Consider the following 19,942-nt stretch of genomic DNA (forward strand, 5'->3'; position numbering starts at 1 on the left):
GAACTCAGAGTTCCAGCCTGTGTCTGCCTTCCCATTACTGAGATTAAAAGAGTGTGCCACCACCACCCAGCTCAATAGACCTATTTTTAGAGCCATGTTTTTAAATCTTTTGTTTTATGCGTATGGGTGTTTTGTCTGCATGTATCTCTCTGTACCACATATGTGTATGGTATCCTCAGAGGCCAGAATAGGGCATTGGAATTATAAACTATTATGATCCACAAATGGGTGCTGGATATCAAACCTGGGTTCTCTGGAAGAGCAGCCAGTGCTCTTAATTGCTGAGCCACCTTGCCAGCGCTCACGGGCATGTTATTGTACAGCGTCTAAGAGCCTGGTGATTTCACTAGGTTCTTTCCAGAGTGGAATGAGAACATCTAAGGACAGTGCCCAGGGGTGAACAGCTTTGCTCTTGGGGGTCAGAGAGTCCAATCCTGGCACTCGTATTCAGTGTGTATCTGTCGGACAGATGCTCGGGGTGGGCTCAGCTTCGTGACTGGGACAGGTGACTGTACTTCCTGAACCAAACCCCAGGACATATGTTTACCTGATATGAAGCATGAAGACAGGACAAAATACTTGAAACTGGGCTTGCTTTTGAAACCCTAGTCAGTGGAAGGACCACATGGGGCAGGGGTGGGGGTGGGGCTCCCTTACACTTCCTCTGTTCCCCTCCCCCTCCACCCTCTAATGCTCCAGAGGCCCCCACAATGTGTCACATCCACCCTTAGGCACACATACCTAATAGGCAAGCACACTCTCTCCAGGCACACTTCACACTCTCCTTGGGAGGCTGGAAGTGGAGGAGGGGGAGTCCAGGGAAGAGCTGGAGCCTCCAAACTTCCGGGCTAACTGATTAAAAGTAGAGCTTTGAGGATTTTTATTCTCCTAGGATTGTAAAAGCCCAGCCTAGGGGCTCTGGATGGCCCCAGCTCCTGGTCTCCCCAGGCATTCTGCCTCTGACCTACCGTGGAACCAAAGTTTAGAGGGTCCCCAGTCTTGAAGGGCCAATAATTGGAAGCATGGACTTTCCTAAAGGGAGCACACCACACACGCACGCACGCGCGCGCACACACACACACACACATACACACACACCATCCCACACCATTCCCCTTTCCAGGCCCCCATTTGTCAGAGGTGGCTATAGAGGGGTGAGCTGTGGATTTATGACTGGGGACTTGAAAGACAAAGTTGCCTTTTGTGTTGGAATTGGGGCCAGAGTAGGGGGATTGGTGAGCTGGTGGAGGAGCCAAGAGGTGGGAGAGAGAGCCGGGAGTTCAGGGGCCCAAGAAAGGGTCAGGAGCTTGAGGAGGCTGACTGAAGGATCCACAGGCTTCTCAGAAGAGTCACCTGGCAAAAGCTGGGCAGCAAAGCCCGGTGGGCTTCTAAGCCACCACAATCTTAAGGAGCTGCTTCAGAGCCATCTACTCTCCTGCTATTCCAACATCCACACAACCCTTCCCACTTCCTAGTTCACTCTTTAGATTCAGAACCTCAGTTTCACCCACAGTGAAGTACATAGAGCTACTGAGTTGTACATTTTACCACCTGGGTGACCACAGATGCTCAAAGCCCGTTGATCCTTAATACAGCCACAGTGAAGGCCGAAGGGGAACTGTATGGTGGGGACATATGAATGTTGGGAGCAGAGTTGTGAGTTTGGGCCGGAGACCTGGGTTCTAAGGCCTGAGCTTCCCACTCATGGGTAAAGGGCAGTATGGGTAATACACCAGTTGCCCCAGGACCCTCCCCACCTCTGCCCTCCTTCCCCTAGTCTTTTTGGGAAGTGGCATTTACAGAGGTGCCCGTGGTATCAGAGTACATGTGAGGTGGCCCCTCACAACTGGCTCCTCACCTTCCAGAGTCCAAATCCCACTAGGCCTCACCGCTGCTTCTGATGACTGGGTCTGGAAGGAGGCCAACGTCACCACTGGGGCCTAGTTCAGCAGGTGTTTTAACTACACCTCAGAGGGCCACATCCAAAGGCCAGAAATGAGCCTGGCCAATAAAGGCATGAGTTTATGGGCTTCATAAACATTTTACTAGAGAAATCAAGGCCTCAATTACCCAGCGGCCTCTTCCAACTGACAGCTTGTCTCTATGAAACCTCCAAGCATAAGTCAGATAGAAGACCACACTCTGGTTAATACCTTGTTGTCCCTTATCTCCAATGACCCCCTCCCCAGTCACTATTTTCTGTCAAATTCTCTCCAGGCCTAACTCCAGAGGACTTGAGGTGCCTGCATTTGCCTTGTCCTGGGGAAGATGCTTGACTCTTGATGAAATCATACACACACACACACACACACACACACACACACACACAGCCTTGCTCTTCCGTAACCTTGGGCCTCTCTTTTAGTTCAGTTTTCCTGATTCCCTCCAACAGCAGGCAGCAGCCAGCCTAGTGGGAAGCACCTGTTTTACAGGTGACAAAATACAAGTTCTGAGAGGCAGGTGTGGTAGCACATAGCTCTAACACCAGCACTTGGGAGGCAGAGGCAGGGGGATGGATCTCTGTGAGCTTGAGGGCAGTATGTCCTCCTACCCCTTGGAGGTAAGTTCCAGACAATCAGAGCTACATAGCAAGACCTTGCCTCAAAACGAACCAAACAAAACTCAACAAAGTGGAGTTGTTATTTATTTATTTTTATTTTTATATTTTTGCATTTTTTGAAGCAGAATCTCATGTAGCCCAGGCTGGCCTGGAACTTTCTTTTTTTTTTTTTTTTGGTTTTTCGAGACAGGGTTTCTCTGAGTAGCCCTGGCTGTCCTGGAACTCACTCTGTAGACCAGGCTAGCCTCGAACTCTCGAACTCAGAAATCCGCCTGCCTCTGCCTCCCAAGTGCTGGGATTAAAGGCGTGTGCCACCACCACCCGGCCTGGAACTTTCTTGATATGTAGACCAAGCTAGACTCAAACACAGAGATCTGCCTGCCAAACCCCCCTGAGTGTCGGATCAAAGTGTAGTTGATTTTAATACATTTTATTCTACTTGATATTTCTCACATGTTTTCAGGTCAACATTATCAGTATTTTTTTTTTTTCAAGACAGGGATTCTCTGTGTAGCCCTGGCTGTCCTGGAACTCACTCTGTAGACCAGGCTGGCCTCGAACTCAGAAATCCACCTGCCTCTGCCTCCCAAGTGCTGGGATTAAAGGCGTGCGCCACCACTGCCCGGCAAAGTTCCTAAATTTTCAAAATCTATCAGATGGTGGTGGTAACATGCCTTTAATCCCAGCCCTTAGGAGGCAGATCATGATGGTTTGAATATGCTTGGCCCAGGAGTGGCACTATTAGGTGTAGCCTTGTTGGAGTAGGTGTGGCCTTGTTGTAGGAAGTGTCTCACCATGAGGGTGGGCAATGAGACCCTCCTCCTAACCTTGTGGGAGCCAGTCTTCTCCTAGTTGCATTCAGATGAAGATGTAGAACTCTCAGCTCCTCCTGTACCATGCCTTCCTGGACGCTGCCATGCTTCTGTCTTGATGATAATGGACTGAACCTCTGTAAGCCAGCCCCAGTTAAATGTTGTCCTTATAAGAGTTGCCTTGGGGGGCTGGAGAGATGGCTCAGAGGTTAAGAGCACTGACTGTTCTTCCAGAGGTCCTGAGTTCAATTCCCAGCAACCACATGGTGGCTCACAACCATCTGTAATGGAATCCAATGTCCACTTCTAGTGTGTCTGAAGACAGCTACAGTGTACTCATATACATGAAATAAATAAAATAAATCTTTAAAAAAAAAAAAAAAAAAAAAAAAAAAAAAGAGTTGCCTTGGTCATGGTGTCTGTTCATGGCAGCAAAACCCTAACTAAGGCATAGAGACAGGTGGGTCTCTGTAAGTTCCAGGCCAGTCTGGTCTACAGGTAGAATTCCAGGATACCCAAGACCATACAAAGAAACCCTGTCTCACAAAACCAAAAAAAAAAAAAAAAGGTTCTTTTTAAAAATCCAGTATGTATATTATGTTTACAGGACATCTCATTTTTCCCTGGGTGTATATCAACATACTGTCTTGTAGCAGTGGGTAGGCTGAATCTTCAAATCGAAATCAGCTATAAAGTATAGATGGAATTTACATACGTGTGCATGAACCTGTATGTGTGTGTGAGAGATTAGCCTTAGGATCTTTGGATAAATCTTTACAGTGAACCCCTCCTGAAAAAGGGAGATCCGCTCTCAGAACCCACCCCTTACACTCCTCCTCCCCGCCCCTACCTCCACACCCCCATGGCATGGGGGACAGCTACTAACTTTGACAAAGTCTACATTTTCCAAATATACCCATGACTTTTTTTTTTTTATCATCACTACACCAGCTAGGAATCTGACTGCAGCCAAAGGTGGGAGACCTGAGCTCCCTTCCCAGTCCTCAGTCTTCTGCCTCCAGCCTTCGCTGCCCTTTGCACTCCCCTGTAGCCTGTCTAATCAAACCCAGGCATGACCTCTGCAAAAGGCCCTGGACAGGGTAATAAGTTCCTCTCCGGAGCTGCTGTAGACTTGGATCTCAGGAGATCCCGTCCCTCTGGGTGATTTATAGGGGTGTCCAGGACCATTTCCTGTCATTTCTATTCCCTTCCAACCAAGGATTGCTGGCCTCACTCTCTATCCCTCTAGTCTCTGCCATAACTTGTCGTACTCATGGTGGGTCAGGGAATCTGGAAGACACTTTTCAAAAGTGCGTGGACACGGGATGTTTGCTATCCACCACCTTTCCCCTGTTGCTTCCTTGGGCCTCACAGCTGTCAGTGTTCCCACCTACTTCATTACTGCTCCTGTCACCCAGCTTGAAGTGAGGAACCCAAACTGTCCTCAGAGGACCAACAAGTGTCTGAAGAAACGGAAAGCACCGACGGCCAGGGTCATGGCACTGTTCGGCAACCAGCCTCCACAGTCATCAACCACATGGTGACCTCCGTGATGACTTCTTCAGGGAACTCAGAGGTCCTGCTGGCAGCCTGATGTTCCACATGTGCCCAGGAACCTTTCCCTGGAAAGTTAATAACATACAAGTACCCAGGAACCCAGCACTGCTATCTTAAGCCCAAACACGAGGAGACTGTATTTTCATTTTTAATTCAGAATCAGAATCCTAATGTGTAGCCCAAGCCAGGCTTGAATTCAAGATCATACTGCCTCAGCCTCCCAAATACCTAGATTACAGTGTACATTGCTGAGAACAGACTTCTATGGGGTATGGAAGCACATGCCTAGAATCCCAACACAGGGGAGGCTAAAGAAGGATTGCATTGAGTTTGAGGCCAGCCTGGGCTGTGTAGCAAACTCTATCTTAAAAAACAGAACAAACAAACAAAACACACACACACACATACACACACATACACACACAGAGGAGAGATAGACAGACAGACAGACAGACAGACAGACAGACAGACAGGACTTCTACCCTAACCCCAGAAGAGCTTTCAAGTCTGTTTGAGAGCCAGGAGTGCCCAGAAGTTTTCAGGACTCCAGCTAAGCTGAGCAGGCTCTCTGGCCTGGAGACTGTAGCAAAGGTAAGAGCAGAATCTGAGGGCACTTACTCCTTCATTCATTCTGTGAAAACTAGGGGCAAGCTTCTAGGCTGCAAGCTCTCTGCAAGCCTCGGGGCTGAGCAAAGAGTAAGTGAAGGATGTAAAGAGGAGAGGGGAAGGGAGCAGAAGGCTTGGTGACAAGAGCAAGATCACCCCTGAACGGCCAGCCGGACCCCAGGGGAAGCTGAGAAACAAACTCTATCTGTACTCATGACCTGTCCTCTAGGCATTAAGAAAAGACTGTTTGGGGCTGGAGAGATGGCTCAGTGGTTAAGAGCACTGACTGCTCTTCCAGAGGTCCTGAGTTCAATTCCCAGCAACCACATGGTAGCTCACAACCATCTGTAATGGAATCTGATGCCCTCTTCTGGTATGTCTGAAGACAACAACTAAGGTGTACTCGTATACATAAAATAAATAAATCTTTGAAAAAGAAAGGAAGGAAGGGAGAGAGAGAGAGAGAGAGAGAGAGAGAGAGAGAGAGAGAGAGAGAAAAGGCTGCTTGGGGTTGGGGAGATGGCTCAGCAAAGAACACTGGCTCCTTTTGCAAAGGACCTGGGTTCAATTCCCAGCACCAACACGGCAGCTATCAACTGTCTGAAACTCTAGTTCCAGGTGATCAGGCGCCCTCTTCTGGCCTATTTGGGCAACAGGTACATAACTGGTGTATAGACAGAGATACAGGGAAAATACTCATTACACATAAAATAAAATTAAATGAATAATATCTATTTGGTTGGTTGGTTGGTTGGTTGGTTTTTCAAGTCAGGGTTTCTCTGTATAGCCCTGGCTATCTTGAAAATTGCTCTGTAGACCAGGCTGGTCTCAAACTCACAGAAATCTGCTTACCTCTGCCTCTCAAGTGTTGGGATTAAAAGCATACACCACCACTGCCCTGCTAAAAATAAATGGTATCTTAAAGAAAAAGAAGAGGAGGAGGAGGAAGAGGAAGATGAGAAAGAGAAAGAGAAGGAGGTGGCAAGAAGGAGGAGAAGGAGGAGGAGGAGGAGGAGGAAGAGGAGGAGGAGGAGGGGAAGGGGAAGGGGAAGGGGAAGAAGAGGAAGAGGAAGAGGAAGAGGAAGAGGAAGAGGAAGAAGAAGAAGAAGAAGAAGAAGAAGAAGAAGAAGAAGAAGAAGAAGAAGAAGAAGAAGAAGAAGAAGAAACAAAGCCTGGTTTAACATGCAGTTTGCTGCAGGGTTTCCCAGGCTGGGGTACTAAGGGACACTCCTCATCTCCCACCTCTCACCCCACTACATAGAAGTCCTAGTTTTCAGTGCCCCTTTTGCAAGACATAAGGATTCAGTTCAAAATGGTTTTCTAGCATTTCTAGACAAGCAAAACAGCCCTTCAGAGTGAGTGTGTTAGTAAGCACAGGACATAGGGACTGCAAGGGTCACTTTGGTGCAGGCAGTGAGGGCCAGGCAGGTAGGTCCAGCGATCCTACTGGTGTGAGGACTGACTCCTTGTCCGGCCCCTTCCAGCACTGGGATTCCTTTTTAGCATCTTTATACTCAACCCTGCTGTACTGACAGTCTCCTTCTGAGGCTGGGAAGGTGAGGGAGGGCTGCCCAGCAGAGGCCAGACTCCTCCATCCCAGCACCCAGGACTGAGAAGCAGCAGCCTCTTCTGCCTCTCCTGAAGCCAATTCTAGGAGGACCTTCATGGAGTCCAGACTGAGGACTAGAGGCAAAAATGTTTCTGTAATGAGGCGGCATCTGCAGTCAGCAGAACCATTAGCCCCAGGTTGGGGATGGGGTGGGGGAGGCCTGTAGGGAGCTACTGTGCCTTTCCAGCTGGAGTGAGGAGGAGATCTCAGCTCCTACATAGGCAGGGTCTGAGTGAGAGGGGTAAGATAGCAGACTCTGGAGCCTGGGTTCTCTCTCCTCCACCCCCAAGATCTGTCTCCAGTCCTACCTTCCTGGAGGCTGAGCTGTGGAGAGCCCCAGAGCCTCTTCTACTATTCCTGAGCCCTAGGTTGACCCACAGGCCTTTGGCCAAGCATAGCCTTTGGCCTGGGGCAGGGCAGGCTGACCTCTGGATGCTCCCAGGGGATTCTCTCATCAAGTCTGATGGGGAGCCCAACTGGACCACTCGCCTTCCCCTCCCAAACCCAGGCCCCTAATGCTGTCCACAAGAACTTTACCCACAGGGAGATACTCCTGATTAATCACCTTCACAACACCAGAAACACACACCTGCCATGGTAGCTGGCCATTCGAACCCCTATTGTGGTCCAGATGGGGTCAGGCCACATGCAGGAGACAGTGCCAGGCTTCCCAGCAAACATGCAGCCCAGAACACATGTCCAAGGAGCTGTGTACACCCATCTACCACAGTCCCGGGAGGCTATCGGAGAGGAGGAGGCTGGGAAGGGGATTTTTATGCATGTTTATATTTAATGAACCATATGCAAATGAGATGAGGATGGCCACAAAGGAGCCAGCCCCCAGAGACTCTTGAGGGGAAGGCACAAAGGCGCGGCCTCATCTTTTCAAGCTGCTGAGCTGCCATGGAGTCCAGAACAGGACTGTGGATTGAGGGAGCCTGAGAGGGAACACTGGGGCCATGAGGAGAGCTGTCTAGGCATGCCAGGGAGCCCAGAGCAGGAACAGCCAACAACAAGCTCTGGGGGTCCCTGCTGCTGGGGGGGGGAACTCCTTCTGGGAGGGAACCACTGTCCCAATTGATGGAGTGCCAGAGGGGAGGGGCTGCAGCCTGGACAGATGGTGTACCGCCTTCCTGCACTTGAAGCAAAGTGGATTTTAATGAAATCTCAGTCCCAGCGCTGAAGCTGGGAACTCACTTGGGAGGGGCTTTCCCTCCAGGTTTGCAGTGTGGGCCTAAGCCAGGGTGGGAACAGGGTGGGAAGAACACTTAACCAGCTGGGGGTACAAGGGGGCACCTTGGCCCCCTCTGCAGATCAGAGTTTAAGTGTGAGTCTGATCCCTCCCCCCCTCAAAGATGGGGAGGGAGTCCTTGAATATTTATGACACATTGAAATGTAGATTGGAAGGTTTGACAGTCTTCTGAGAGGGCCTGTCACCTTGCATGGATACACTACCCTCTTGGGGCGCTAGTGGAAACTGCTAGTGGAACTGTAGGGGGAGAGAACAAGGAAGGAAGGAAAAGAAAAACAGCCACTGGACCCTGACAAGCAGAGTCTGGCAAAGCTACTATTAACGTTGACCCTACTAGGTAGCTGGTGGATAAACCAGCTCCTTCTCTGGGCCTCGGTTTCTACTTCTGTAGAATGTGGCTCTTACTGTTCAGGTCACAGCAGATAAAAATATACTAGCCAATTTGGGGGAAGTGCCTGTCTCTAGGAGGCCTCCATGAGTGAGGTCTGAGAGACCCTTCCCTCCTATGGAAGTCTCCCATAACCTACACATATCTTGTTAGAGCTTCATCCTCCTGGAGTTGGTCTGCCAGGCATGTCCACCCTATGGCCAAGGGGAAGCCATGAATTCAGTCTGGTACAATGTTGTAAATGTATTTAAAACATTATGGGCGCCGGGCACTGGTGGTACACGCCTTTAATCCCAGCACTTGGGAGGCAGAGGCAGGGGGATTTCTGAGTTCGAGGCCAGCCTGGTCTACAGAGTGAGCTCCAGGATAGTCAGGGCTACACGGAGAAACCCTGTCTCGAAAAACAAACAAACAAACAAACAAACAAACAAAAAACCATTATGGGAACCTTTATGGGTGTTTTGTTTTGGTTTGTTTTGTTTTGGCCTTCTTTTGGTAACTCTTGTGGATCTCACGTATGAGCTTTGTAGTGACCACATCTTATCTCAATGTCTCCTTTCCGGGTATCTTAAAGATTATGTCAACTCGGGTTGGAGCGTGCCTACCCGTGGTGAGGAGGGCTGAAAGAAGGGCTGCTATGTCCCCTAAGCTACTGTCCTGCCTCAAGAAGACTCTGCTCCTCAGAGGGTGACCCCTCAGCTCTTTCTCTCTCTGCACCTCACAGTGCCCCTTATCTGTCTCCCCAGCTATGTCCGACTTCCACGTGCACCCCCAGGCCGTCGTGGGTGAGGAGGGTGGTGTGGCCCGCTTCCAGTGCCAAATCCATGGGCTTCCCAAGCCCCTGATCACATGGGAGAAGAACAGAGTCCCCATTGACACGGACAACGAGAGGTGAGCCTCTTGTGGAAAGCACAGGGGATAACTGGGAAACTGACTTGGGATGGAGCCTATGGCAGCCTTGTGTATACCGCCAGTGCAGGGACAGTGCTACTTGTGTAAGCTGCAGTCAGAACTCTGGGTCCTTGTGGCTCACTGGGCCCAGATTTTAGGCTCCTGAGGGTCTGTGGGAATATTGTGTGTGTTGCTATCAAGATTAGGAGGGTATGTCCACCTGGGAGGGTCCCAGTAAGCATCTGTGATCACAGCAATAAGGTTGGGTTAGTGCCCATGTCTCGGTTTATGTCCCCATGGCTTGAGGTTGCAATGGCTGTGCTGGTTATCACCTATGCCCTTCCCTCACAGGTACACATTACTGCCCAAGGGGGTCCTGCAGATAACAGGACTTCGAACTGAGGATAGCGGTGTCTTCCATTGTGTGGCCTCAAACATTGCTAGTGTGCGGGTCAGCCATGGGGCCAGGCTCACCGTGTCAGGTGAGCTCCTTTGGCCTGCCCGGTTTTCTCAGCCATCCCAGTTGGTCTATTCCCAGACAGACCCAGTTTCACAGTATGACCAAGTAAATACAGAGGCCCTAGGAGCACAAGCCCACAAGCTGAAGGTGCCCGAGGCTGGTCTCTACCCCCACCACACACCCCCAAGCATGTCTTCCATGGGCTCTTCCAATGCTAGAGGCCTGGCTGGGAGAGGAAGGACGGTTGTCAGGACCCAGGTTCCCCAACATTTCCTTGTCTTCCGAACTTGGTTGGGGTTTGGTGTGTATCCTGGGTCATGCGTGGGCAGGAGTGAGTGAGTGAGTGAAAAAGTTTCCAACCGAAATAAGGAAATGCGTGTTTCTCCTCCCAGGCTCAGGCCCTGGAACCTACAAGGAGCCCACCATCCTTGTGGGGCCTGAGAACCTCACCCTGACAGTGCACCAGACTGCAGTGCTGGAGTGTGTCGCCACGGGCAACCCGCGCCCCATTGTATCCTGGAGCCGCCTGGGTGAGCCTTATCCACAGTCCCTACGCTTTGGCCAGCCTACCCCCCTGGGAGGGCTGGTCTCACGGTCTCATCACCCAGCTCTGGGGGGCTTTACATTGTATTTGTTTTCCGCAAGGGTCAATCCGATCCCCTCCCAGTGGCCTGGGGAGGGGTTGTGTTTCTCTGGAGGTCAGTCTGCTGCTACATTCTCTCTCTCCCCGCGGGGCTGGCTTAGTTCCCTGGGTTACCGAGTACAGGCAGTCCAGTCTCTCTAGCCCCTAGAACTCTCTGCAGCACCCAGTGCCTCCCACCCCACCTTCTGTGCCTGGTCACACCCCCGCTATGCAATCTTCAGCCTTCAAAATCTCAGCAAGGATCCCACCGTGGCTCTGCCCCGCCCCGTTCCCCCTCCCCTCCCGCCGCGCTCCCCTGCTCCCAAGTCTGCTCAGTCAGAATCCCCAGGCAGCTGAAGAAAGCGGTGAAAGGGTGCAGATGGGCCACTAGTCTGAGCCGAAAGGTCACTGGGGGAAGGAGCCTCTAGAGGGGGTGGGGTGGGGTCACATTCACAGGGAGACCGTGCCACACCAGCAGCTGAGTGCTGGGGGAAGGAGGGGCTGTGTGGGATAATGGAGTAGATTTCACCACTTCAGGGCCTGAATGGGGAGCTGTCTCCTTGTGTTCTGGCTGTGCTAATCTGATCCCTGGGGTGGGGGGAGGGCCTGGGTCCACGGAGAGGCTGGAAAGAGCAGGCTACCATCAGGAGCCACTAGACACTTCAGGGGCCATCTGCTCCATCGTTTCCCAAAGTATGGCCTAGCAGGAGAGAAAGAATAGGTCAGGGGCCTAATACGTGTGGGGAATGAAGTTAACCAAGGCTGAGGAACTTCCCAGAGCCTTTTTATTCCTGGGCATGTGCCTCAGCAACCTAGATAGAACAGATATCCAGCCGCAGAACTTAACAACTGCTGATCAAAATCTAATCCTCTATGGAATTAAGGTAGTGGTTCTCAACCTTCCTGATGTTTCAACACGTTAATACAGTTCTTCATGTTGTGGTGACCCCCCTAACCGCAAAATTATTTCACTGCGACTTCAAAACTGTAATGTAAATATCCATGTTTCCTAGAGGTCTTAGGCGATCCCTGTGAAAGGGTTAGACACCCCCCCCAAAGGGGTCACACCCCACAGGTTGAGAATGATCGGACTATAAGGTCTGTAATCCCAGCACCTGGGAGGCTGAATCAGAAGGATCTCACCCCGGGCTATGCAGTGAAATGCTGTCTAAAAACAAAGCAAACAACAGCAAAACCAGCTAGCAGTCATCATGCCAGAATCAGAACAGTGGCTCCTGCTGCGGGGCTTCATTCAGGGCTACACATTTTCCTGCCACTTTTAGAGATCTGGGGAGAGATGGTGTCAAAGTCATAGGTGGGGGCTTTCTGAAAGACTGGTAGAGGGGTGAGCCTTCTGGAATACTTTTATCCTTCCTGTCTTCCTCACACAGCTCACTCCCCCTCCACTTCCTTTGCAGACGGCCGCCCCATTGGAGTGGAGGGCATCCAGGTGCTAGGCACAGGGAACCTCATCATCTCGGATGTGACCGTCCAGCATTCAGGTGTCTATGTCTGTGCAGCCAACAGGCCTGGCACCCGGGTGAGGAGGACAGCCCAGGGTCGGCTGGTGGTACAAGGTATGGAGCAGCCAAACCCTTCCTGTGCCCCCTCAGCATCTCTGGTTTGTGCCAGAGACCAGAACCTTCTCTCACCCCAGCCCTGTCCTCACCGTGGCCCCAACCCTTACCTCTCATAAATCTGTGGCCAGCTCAAAGACAGCAGGACTCCCCACTCACCCCCAGAAAATGAGTATTAGCACCAGAGGGCTGTGGCATTCTCAGACTTGCGGCCCATGATCTCAGCGGGTCATTCCCCTGGCTCACACATGTTCCTTCCCGTGGAGCCGTTTCATTCACACGTGTGCCACTTCCACGCTCACACACCCCTGCTGCGTGCTCCACTGTACCTGTCATCTCCCTCTCACACAGCAGCCCCTGACCTTGCTCAAAAGATGTGGAGCAGCCCACAGCAGTCGGCTTCAATTTCTATTTCCAGGGCTTTCCCCCTGGCCGGCTCCTCCTGTGGCCCGGGAACAGGAGATGGGAAATGGTGGACCGAGAACCTAAATACTGTTTGTTTAGCATGCTATGTGCCGTTAATCTGCCCACATGAAAGTGATGGAGTATCCCGTTCTTGACTGTTAATAGAGGGTTGAGCAAGCCGGGGATTGGAAGGAAGTGGAATTAGGTGGTGAAGGGGGTGGGGGCTCATCCATCTCCTGTCATTACAGCCGTGGAGGTGCAGCCAGCCCTATTAACACATTTATTTATTTAACAATTTCCTGAGCACGCAGCTCAGCTTGATTGCTTTCGGATATAGATGTCAGTCTTTTGAATAGTCCTTAAGATGGAGTCCTCTTCCTAGATGCTGGGGTGAAGGAAGAAGACGCGGAGCCTCTACTGGCCTCCTGGGAGTCGTCTTCTCTGACCCACCACCCCTCCCATTCCAGTCCCTCACTCACGTTTGTCCCCCATCTCTTGCTACGTGACATGACCCCTATGATGCTGCGTGCTTCTCTGTTCCCATTCAGCTCCAGCAGAGTTTGTCCAGCATCCTCAGTCCATCTCGAGGCCTGCTGGGACCACGGCCATGTTCACCTGCCAAGCTCAGGGTGAGCCACCGCCTCATGTCACATGGCTGAAGAATGGACAAGTGCTGGGGGCAGGAGGTCATGTCAGGCTCAAGAACAATAACAGGTATGTGTGTGTGTGTGTGTCTGTGTATGTATGTGTGTGTGTGTATATGTGTGTATGTGTGTGTATATGTGTGTATCCGTATGTATATGTATGTATATGTGTACGTGTGTGTATGTGTGTGTATGTGTGTGTTTGTGTGTATGTGTTTGTGTGTATGTGTGTGTATGTGTGTATTGGGATGCTATCCTGGGGAGAGACAGTGGTCTAAAATAAGTAGCCCAAATATACTGTGTATCTCTAGCCAAAGGAAAGTGATGGGAGTCGGGGGACTTGGAGCGTCGCCCTTGCGCAGACAAGTCTTGCTCTGACAAGGAGGAATTTAGTCTCTTCGTCTCTGAGGCTCTCCTTCCCCTGCAGCACATTGAGCATTTCTGGAGTCGGTCCTGAAGACGAAGCCATCTACCAATGTGTGGCTGAGAACATTGCTGGCTCTTCACAAGCCAGCGCCAGGCTGACCGTGCTGTGGGCTGAGGGGTTGCCAGGCCCCCCACGCGATGTCCGTGCTGTTTCTGTGTCCTCCACTGAGGTTCGAGTGTCCTGGAGTGAGCCCCTGGCCCATACCAAGGAGATCATTGGCTATGTCTTGCACATCAGGAAGGCTGCCGGTGGGTAGTGACCCTCAGGAGAGCTATGTCATCCTCCCTCACCATAGCTAACCCTCTGTACCACACACAGCGTCCTGACCTAACACCTTCCCTTCCTTCGGCACCCTGCTTCCTGACCTCAGTTCACCGAAGCTTCAAAGACTCCCTCATATTCCTTAACACCCCCTACCCTTCGCCTTCCAGACTCACCCAAGCTGGAGTACCAGGAAGCTGTGAGCAAGAGCACCTTTCAGCACCTGGTGAGAGACCTCGAGCCCTCCACAGCCTACAGCTTCTACATCAAAGCCTACACACCGCGGGGGGCCAGTCTAGCCTCTGTCCCCACCCTGGCCAGCACCCTGGGTGAAGGTGAGGAGTATAGGATAGCTCAGGCTATCGGAGCAGAACCATCACATGTACCTACCTGTTCAGGTTGTCTGCTGAACGAGGTGCCTGGTCCTGAGGCTGAGCAGGGGCTGGCTGTGTTGGGAGGAAGGGGCAGCCTTTTCTGATTCATTGAGAGATGCTGCCTGAGCAAGAGCATACCCTCTGCCAGAGACCAGGGGGTTGTCAGGATCTTGGGTTCTAGGTCACAGGTGGAAAGCTAGAGAACGGTCCCACTGACAGTTCACATTTCGGTTTTCTAGCCCCTGTCCCGCCCCCATTATCTGTGCGGCTGCTGGGCAGCTCCTCTCTACAGCTGCTGTGGAAGCCCTGGCCAAGGCTGGCCCAACACAACGGAGGCTTCAAGCTGTTTTACCGCCCAGCCAGCACAGCCTCCTTCACCGGCCCCATCTTGCTCCCTGGAACCGTCTCCTCTTACAACCTCAGCCAGCTTGGTGAGGCCTGCAGGGTGTGGGGCTGGGCAAGGTGTGGTACTGGGGGCCAGGGGTGGTTTCCCTTCCACCGGCACAGAAGGGGAAGTTTCTCAGAAGCCCCGCCTCCTGCAGACCCCAGCACCGTGTACGAGGTGAAGCTCCTCGCCTACAACCAGCATGGAGATGGGAACGCTACGGTCCGATTTGTGTCTTTGAGGGGAGCCTCTGAGAGAACAGGTGAGGGCAGCCTGGCCTGCAGGGAGGAGGGTGTGTAGTAAGCAGGGTGGGAGACAGCACAGTGTCTGGTAGCCTCAGGCACACAGCTTAGATGGAAGCATAAAGTTTAACGAAGCAGCTTTCAGCTGTGTGACCTTGGACACGATGTTTAACTTCTCTGGACCCTGTTTTGTTGTTGTTTGTTGTTTTGTTGTTGTTTGCTTTGTTTTGTTTTTTCTGTTATGAAACAAGGTTAAGGATGCCTACTTTATAAAACTAGGGCCAGGATGAACTGGTCCATGAAACCAAAACAAGATGCAGCTGGTCCTGGCTGGGACTATAGCTCAGTTGATAGAGTGCTTGCCTTGTACTTACAAAGCCCTGGGTTCCACCCCCAGTGGGACAGAAACCAGGCATAGCATCTCTAATCACAGCACTCAGGAGGAAGGAAGCGGAGGATCAGAAATTCAAGGTCATCCTCTGCTACATAGCAAGTTTGAGGCCAGCCTGGGCTACATGAGACCCTGTCTCAAAATAAACAGCACTGGTCCCGCTAGCTGGCACAGAGCTGCTGTCATAGCAAGTACTAGAAAGGACCAGAGGACTGAGCTAGGGTCCCAAAGCAGAGAGAGAGAGAGAGATTGAGAGAGAGAGAGAGAGAGAGAGAGAGAGAGAGAGAGAGAGAGAGAGAGAGCGAGCGCTGGGGAGTCTTGCTTCAGGCCAGGCAAGCCCGTGCCCAACCTGCCCTCCCCTCCAGCCCTGACTCCCCTGTGTGACTGCCGGGAGGAAGACGTCACCAACCATACATCCACTACAGGCATTGTTATCGGCATCCACATTGGAGTCACCTGCATCATCTTCTGTGTCCTCTTCCTTCTGTTTGGCCAGAGGGGCAGGTGAGTTTGAGTCTGGGGAGGAGCGGCTACAGTGGAAGGTGACAGACCCGGCGCCTCAGTCCTCTGTCTCTATCCCTGATGGTGTTCCCCTAACATTTGGCTCACCTCTTAGGGTCCTCCTGTGTAAGGATGTGGAAAACCAGCTCTCCCCTCCCCAGGGTCCCCGGAGCCAGAGGGACCCTGGTATCTTGGCCCTGAATGGAGTGAGCCGAGGAGAAGGGGGACAGCCAGACCGAGATGAAAAGCATGTGGATGCCAAGGAATTGGAGCAGCTGTTCCCCACCACTGGGTCAGCTGGGCAGCCAGGCTCCAGGCCCACGGTGAGTGCCCACACCTCCAACCCATCTCCCTCAGTCTCTGACTCCCTCAGTGCTGCCCCTCCCTACATCTTGGGCACAGGACATAATCTCTAACTCCTGTCGGTGCTGCTCCTCAGGTCCTGAGTCAGGCTGGGAGGCCTAGGGATGGCCAAGCATGTCTGGCTAGCCTGCAACCCACATGCTTCTGCTCTCGAATGTGGTCCAAGACAAAATCGTAGATTTACTAAAACAGGATGCACCTGGAATCCTAGCACTGCACACCTGGAATCCTAGCACTCAGGAGGCAAAGGCATGAAAATCAGAGTTTCAGGATTATCCTCGGCTACAGAGAGAGCAAGCCTGAGCTACATGATACCCTTTTTTAAAAAAAAAAAAGTTTACGATTTCCAGTCTGGTGGTCCACACCTTAAATCCCAGCAGGAACCAGAGGCAGGTGGATCTGCCAACTTCCTTTATATAGCAAGTTCCTGACAATCCAATGCTACATAGTGAGGCCCTCAAGGGAAAAAGAGAAAGTATTTTTTTTCCTGTCACTTCACTGATAGACTAGCGTGACTGACTAGCGTGATCTTTTTGATGACAGCACACTGCCGTACCAGAAGTTTAGACATGTCTGCTGAACCTACACCCTGGGGTGGGATGGGTTCTGGTCCTTTCCTCTGGCTCTGATACTGACTTCCATACATGACCCTTTCCTCCTCAGGATCCAGCAGCTCCTGCTCCGTGTGAGGAGATCCAGCTCTCCATGGTGCAGCTTCAAGGCTTTAACCTTGTAGCAGGGAGGACAACTGAGGCCACGTCCCCCTGTGCAGGGCCTGGGCCTGTCCCAGCACCCCAGGATGTAGACCCTGGCCTCCTCAGTGAAGGACAGACCGCCCAGCCTCCAGCTGTCCCAGGTCCCCAGTGAGCTTACTGGGGACAATAGCCAGCCAGTGTTGGTGTGGTCCCAAGGGGTGGTACCCCATTCTCAGGTCAAAGGCAAGGTTCTTCCTATTCTGTGGGATTTGGATGTCCTAGGAGCTCGCCAGTGAAGGACAGGGTTCTCAAACCACAGGAACCGATGGGTCCTACAAACAAGGCATCCCCCTGCTCAAGCTAACGTCCCCTCACCAATGCCTGCTGCCCACAGGACTTATGAAACAAACGTTTTTCTTTAAACATCAAAATTTTAAAAAGTCAAAAAATGAAGAGAAAGAAGAGAGAGAGGAAATGAATTATACTCCAAAAATATGTCCCTGCTGTGGCTCGGCCCCTGATGCTGTCACCCTGCTCTGACCTTGTTTTCTCAGGATGGATTTTAGCTGTTGTGACTCTCAGCACCTACCTCAGCCGGAATGAATGTCCTTAGGGGTAGCGGGGCAGTAGCCTCAGCCTCTACCCCACAGAGCCCGAAAGCACTCCTACCTCAAGCCCCTTAATGGGGACTCTCCTCCCCCTATATTGTTTCCCAGAGTAAAAGAAAAAAGGAGAAAAAAGGAAAAAAAAAAGAAAAAGAAAGAAAAAAAAAACTAACTCCCAAAAGAACCACTGTCCCAACTGCAAGTGTGAAAGAAACTGTCTACCTCAATGCTCACGGCCCTCAGCGTGGGCCTGTGTTGTCACTGGACCCTCCCCAGCCTCCTTCCCTGGCCTGGCCTATCTCTCCCCCACAGAGGAGGCTGTAGCTAGGTGACCATGAGGGCTTACAGAAATAGAGATGAAACTGGTCAGAGAGAAAATGTGAAACAAGCCAAAAACAAGAGGAAAGCTGTCCCTTGAAGTAAAGTTGTCCCAAACTAGTCACACCCCTGCCTGCCACCTGTGTGTGTCCACCTTGTTCTGACCTTCTCAGACAACCCACTGGCCATATGGGTCCCTATCGTCCTCCCTGCCTGGGTTTAGGGAAGGTGGGAGATAACCTGGAGGGCTGTCTCCTGTTCTCCCAGACACAGGGCCCAGTCTCTGGAATGTACTATGTGGTATGGATGGAGGGTGCTCTCCCATAGAGGCACCCCAGCTTTCTGGGACACAGGTAACCTGACCTACCCAGTCAACAAGGGTGGCCAGGAGTTATTTTTGTATGAGGTATGTTTACGTTTTGTTTCTCTTTTCTGTTGTATTGTTCTTTGAATTTACTTACGTTAAAAAGTAAGAAACAGAAAGAAAGAAAAACCACAAATACCTATTTTTGGTTACTCTCAGAAACATTTTTTTAAATAGCAGAAGAAGAACCTTTTTTAAAGAAAAAAAAAACGGTTAAGTGTATTCTTTAAAAAAATTGAGTTTAGAACATAAAGTCTTTGACCCCAAATCCTCTAGGGACTCCCACCCCGAACTCTAGAGAATTAGTGAAAAAGGTAGAATTTGTGGCGTTTTGTTAGGAACCTAGACTCTTGTCCAAGTGGACTTGGGAAGGGCAGTCTGTCCCTTCTCCCAAATAGTAGGTGGATTCTAGGGCTCTTCTCACTCTGAGCCAGTGTCCTCTGTCCCTGAGATGCTTTTCGGTGGCATCCCATTTTCCTTTGGTCAGAGAGGCTAGGGGAGAGGGGACTGGCAGCCTCTTTGGCCTGACTTGGGTTTGTCACAGCCTATTCATTTTAACTGAATAAAAGTACCGTTGCCAAAGTGAACATGGAGTTTTTTGATACAGTGTCAGTTTCTGGGCCACGGATGTCAGGGGGATGGGGATGGAGGAAGGACCCTCACAGGGTCAGAGCCTGACTGTCCAAATTGTGTGACCCACCCACAAGTGGGAGTAATGTGGGCAGGTCACATGTCCACACAAGGCCTTGTGAAGTAGCTGTATCAGTGACCATCATGTTCATTATTAAATACATAATTCAAGGAAGGGGAGAAGTAGGCCGTAGCTCAGTTGGCAGAATACTTGCCTAGTATGTACAAAACCCTGGCCTCCATCCCAGCACTGCATATACCGGGCATGGTGGTATGCAGCTACAATCCTGGAACTCAGGAGATAGAATCGGGATGAGAAGAAATGCAGGGTCGGGCTAGTGAGATGGCTCAGCGGTTAAGAGCACTGACTGCTCTTCCAGAGGTCCTGAGTTCAATTCCCAGCAATCACATGGTGACTCACAACCATCTGTAATGGAATCTGATGCCCTCTTCTGGTATGTCTGAAGACAGCTACAGTGTACTCATATAAATAAAATAAGTCTTTAAAGAAAAAAAAGAAGAAAAGAGCACTGACTGCTCTTCCAGAATTTTTGAGTTCAATTCCCAACAACCACATGGTGACTCACAACCATCTGTAAGGGGGTCCGATGTCCTCTTCTGGTATGTCTGAGGACAGCTACAGTGTGTTCATTAAAAAAAAAAAATCTGGGTGGTGATGGTGCATCCCTTTAACCCAGCACTTGGGAGGCAGAGGCAAGCAGATTTCTGAGTTCGAGGCCAACCTGGTCTACAGTGTGAGTTCCAGGACAGCCAGGACTATACAGAGAAACCCTGTCTCGGAAAAGAAAGAAAGAAAAGAAAGAAAGAGAGAGAGAGAAGAAAGGAAGGAAGGAAGGAGAAGGAAGGAAGGAAGGGAGGGAGGGAGGGAGGGAGGGAGGGAGGGAGAGAGAGAGAGAGAGAGAGAGAGAGAGAGAGAGAGAGAGAGAGAAAGAAAGAAAGAAAGAAAGAAAGAAAGAAAGAAAGAAAGAAAGAAAGAAAGAAA

General features: G+C 51.1%; 1 protein-coding gene across 2 annotated transcripts in view; it reads left to right on the forward strand.

Annotated features, from left to right (window-relative positions):
* Positions 1-17,194, forward strand: part of Igdcc3 (immunoglobulin superfamily DCC subclass member 3) — a 43,979-nt gene extending 26,785 nt beyond the window's left edge. Inside the window, exons 3-14 of one of the 2 annotated variants that reach the window (XM_028752405.1) lie at positions 9,531-9,675; positions 10,027-10,157; positions 10,528-10,665; positions 12,176-12,334; positions 13,288-13,453; positions 13,811-14,058; positions 14,242-14,406; positions 14,685-14,876; positions 14,988-15,092; positions 15,829-15,967; positions 16,080-16,287; positions 16,991-17,194. In XM_028752405.1, the coding sequence (XP_028608238.1) occupies positions 9,531-9,675; positions 10,027-10,157; positions 10,528-10,665; positions 12,176-12,334; positions 13,288-13,453; positions 13,811-14,058; positions 14,242-14,406; positions 14,685-14,876; positions 14,988-15,092; positions 15,829-15,967; positions 16,080-16,287; positions 16,991-17,194 (2,000 nt within the window). The remainder of the gene's footprint in view (positions 1-9,530; positions 9,676-10,026; positions 10,158-10,527; positions 10,666-12,175; positions 12,335-13,287; positions 13,454-13,810; positions 14,059-14,241; positions 14,407-14,684; positions 14,877-14,987; positions 15,093-15,828; positions 15,968-16,079; positions 16,288-16,990) is intronic. The other variant, XM_028752406.1, reaches the window with a different exon arrangement.
* The last annotated feature ends 2,748 nt before the right edge of the window (positions 17,195-19,942 follow it).

The sequence above is a fragment of the Grammomys surdaster genome, unplaced genomic scaffold, assembly GCF_004785775.1.
Source record: "Grammomys surdaster isolate TR1022 unplaced genomic scaffold, NIH_TR_1.0 125896, whole genome shotgun sequence".
Classification (NCBI taxonomy): Eukaryota; Metazoa; Chordata; class Mammalia; order Rodentia; family Muridae; genus Grammomys; species Grammomys surdaster.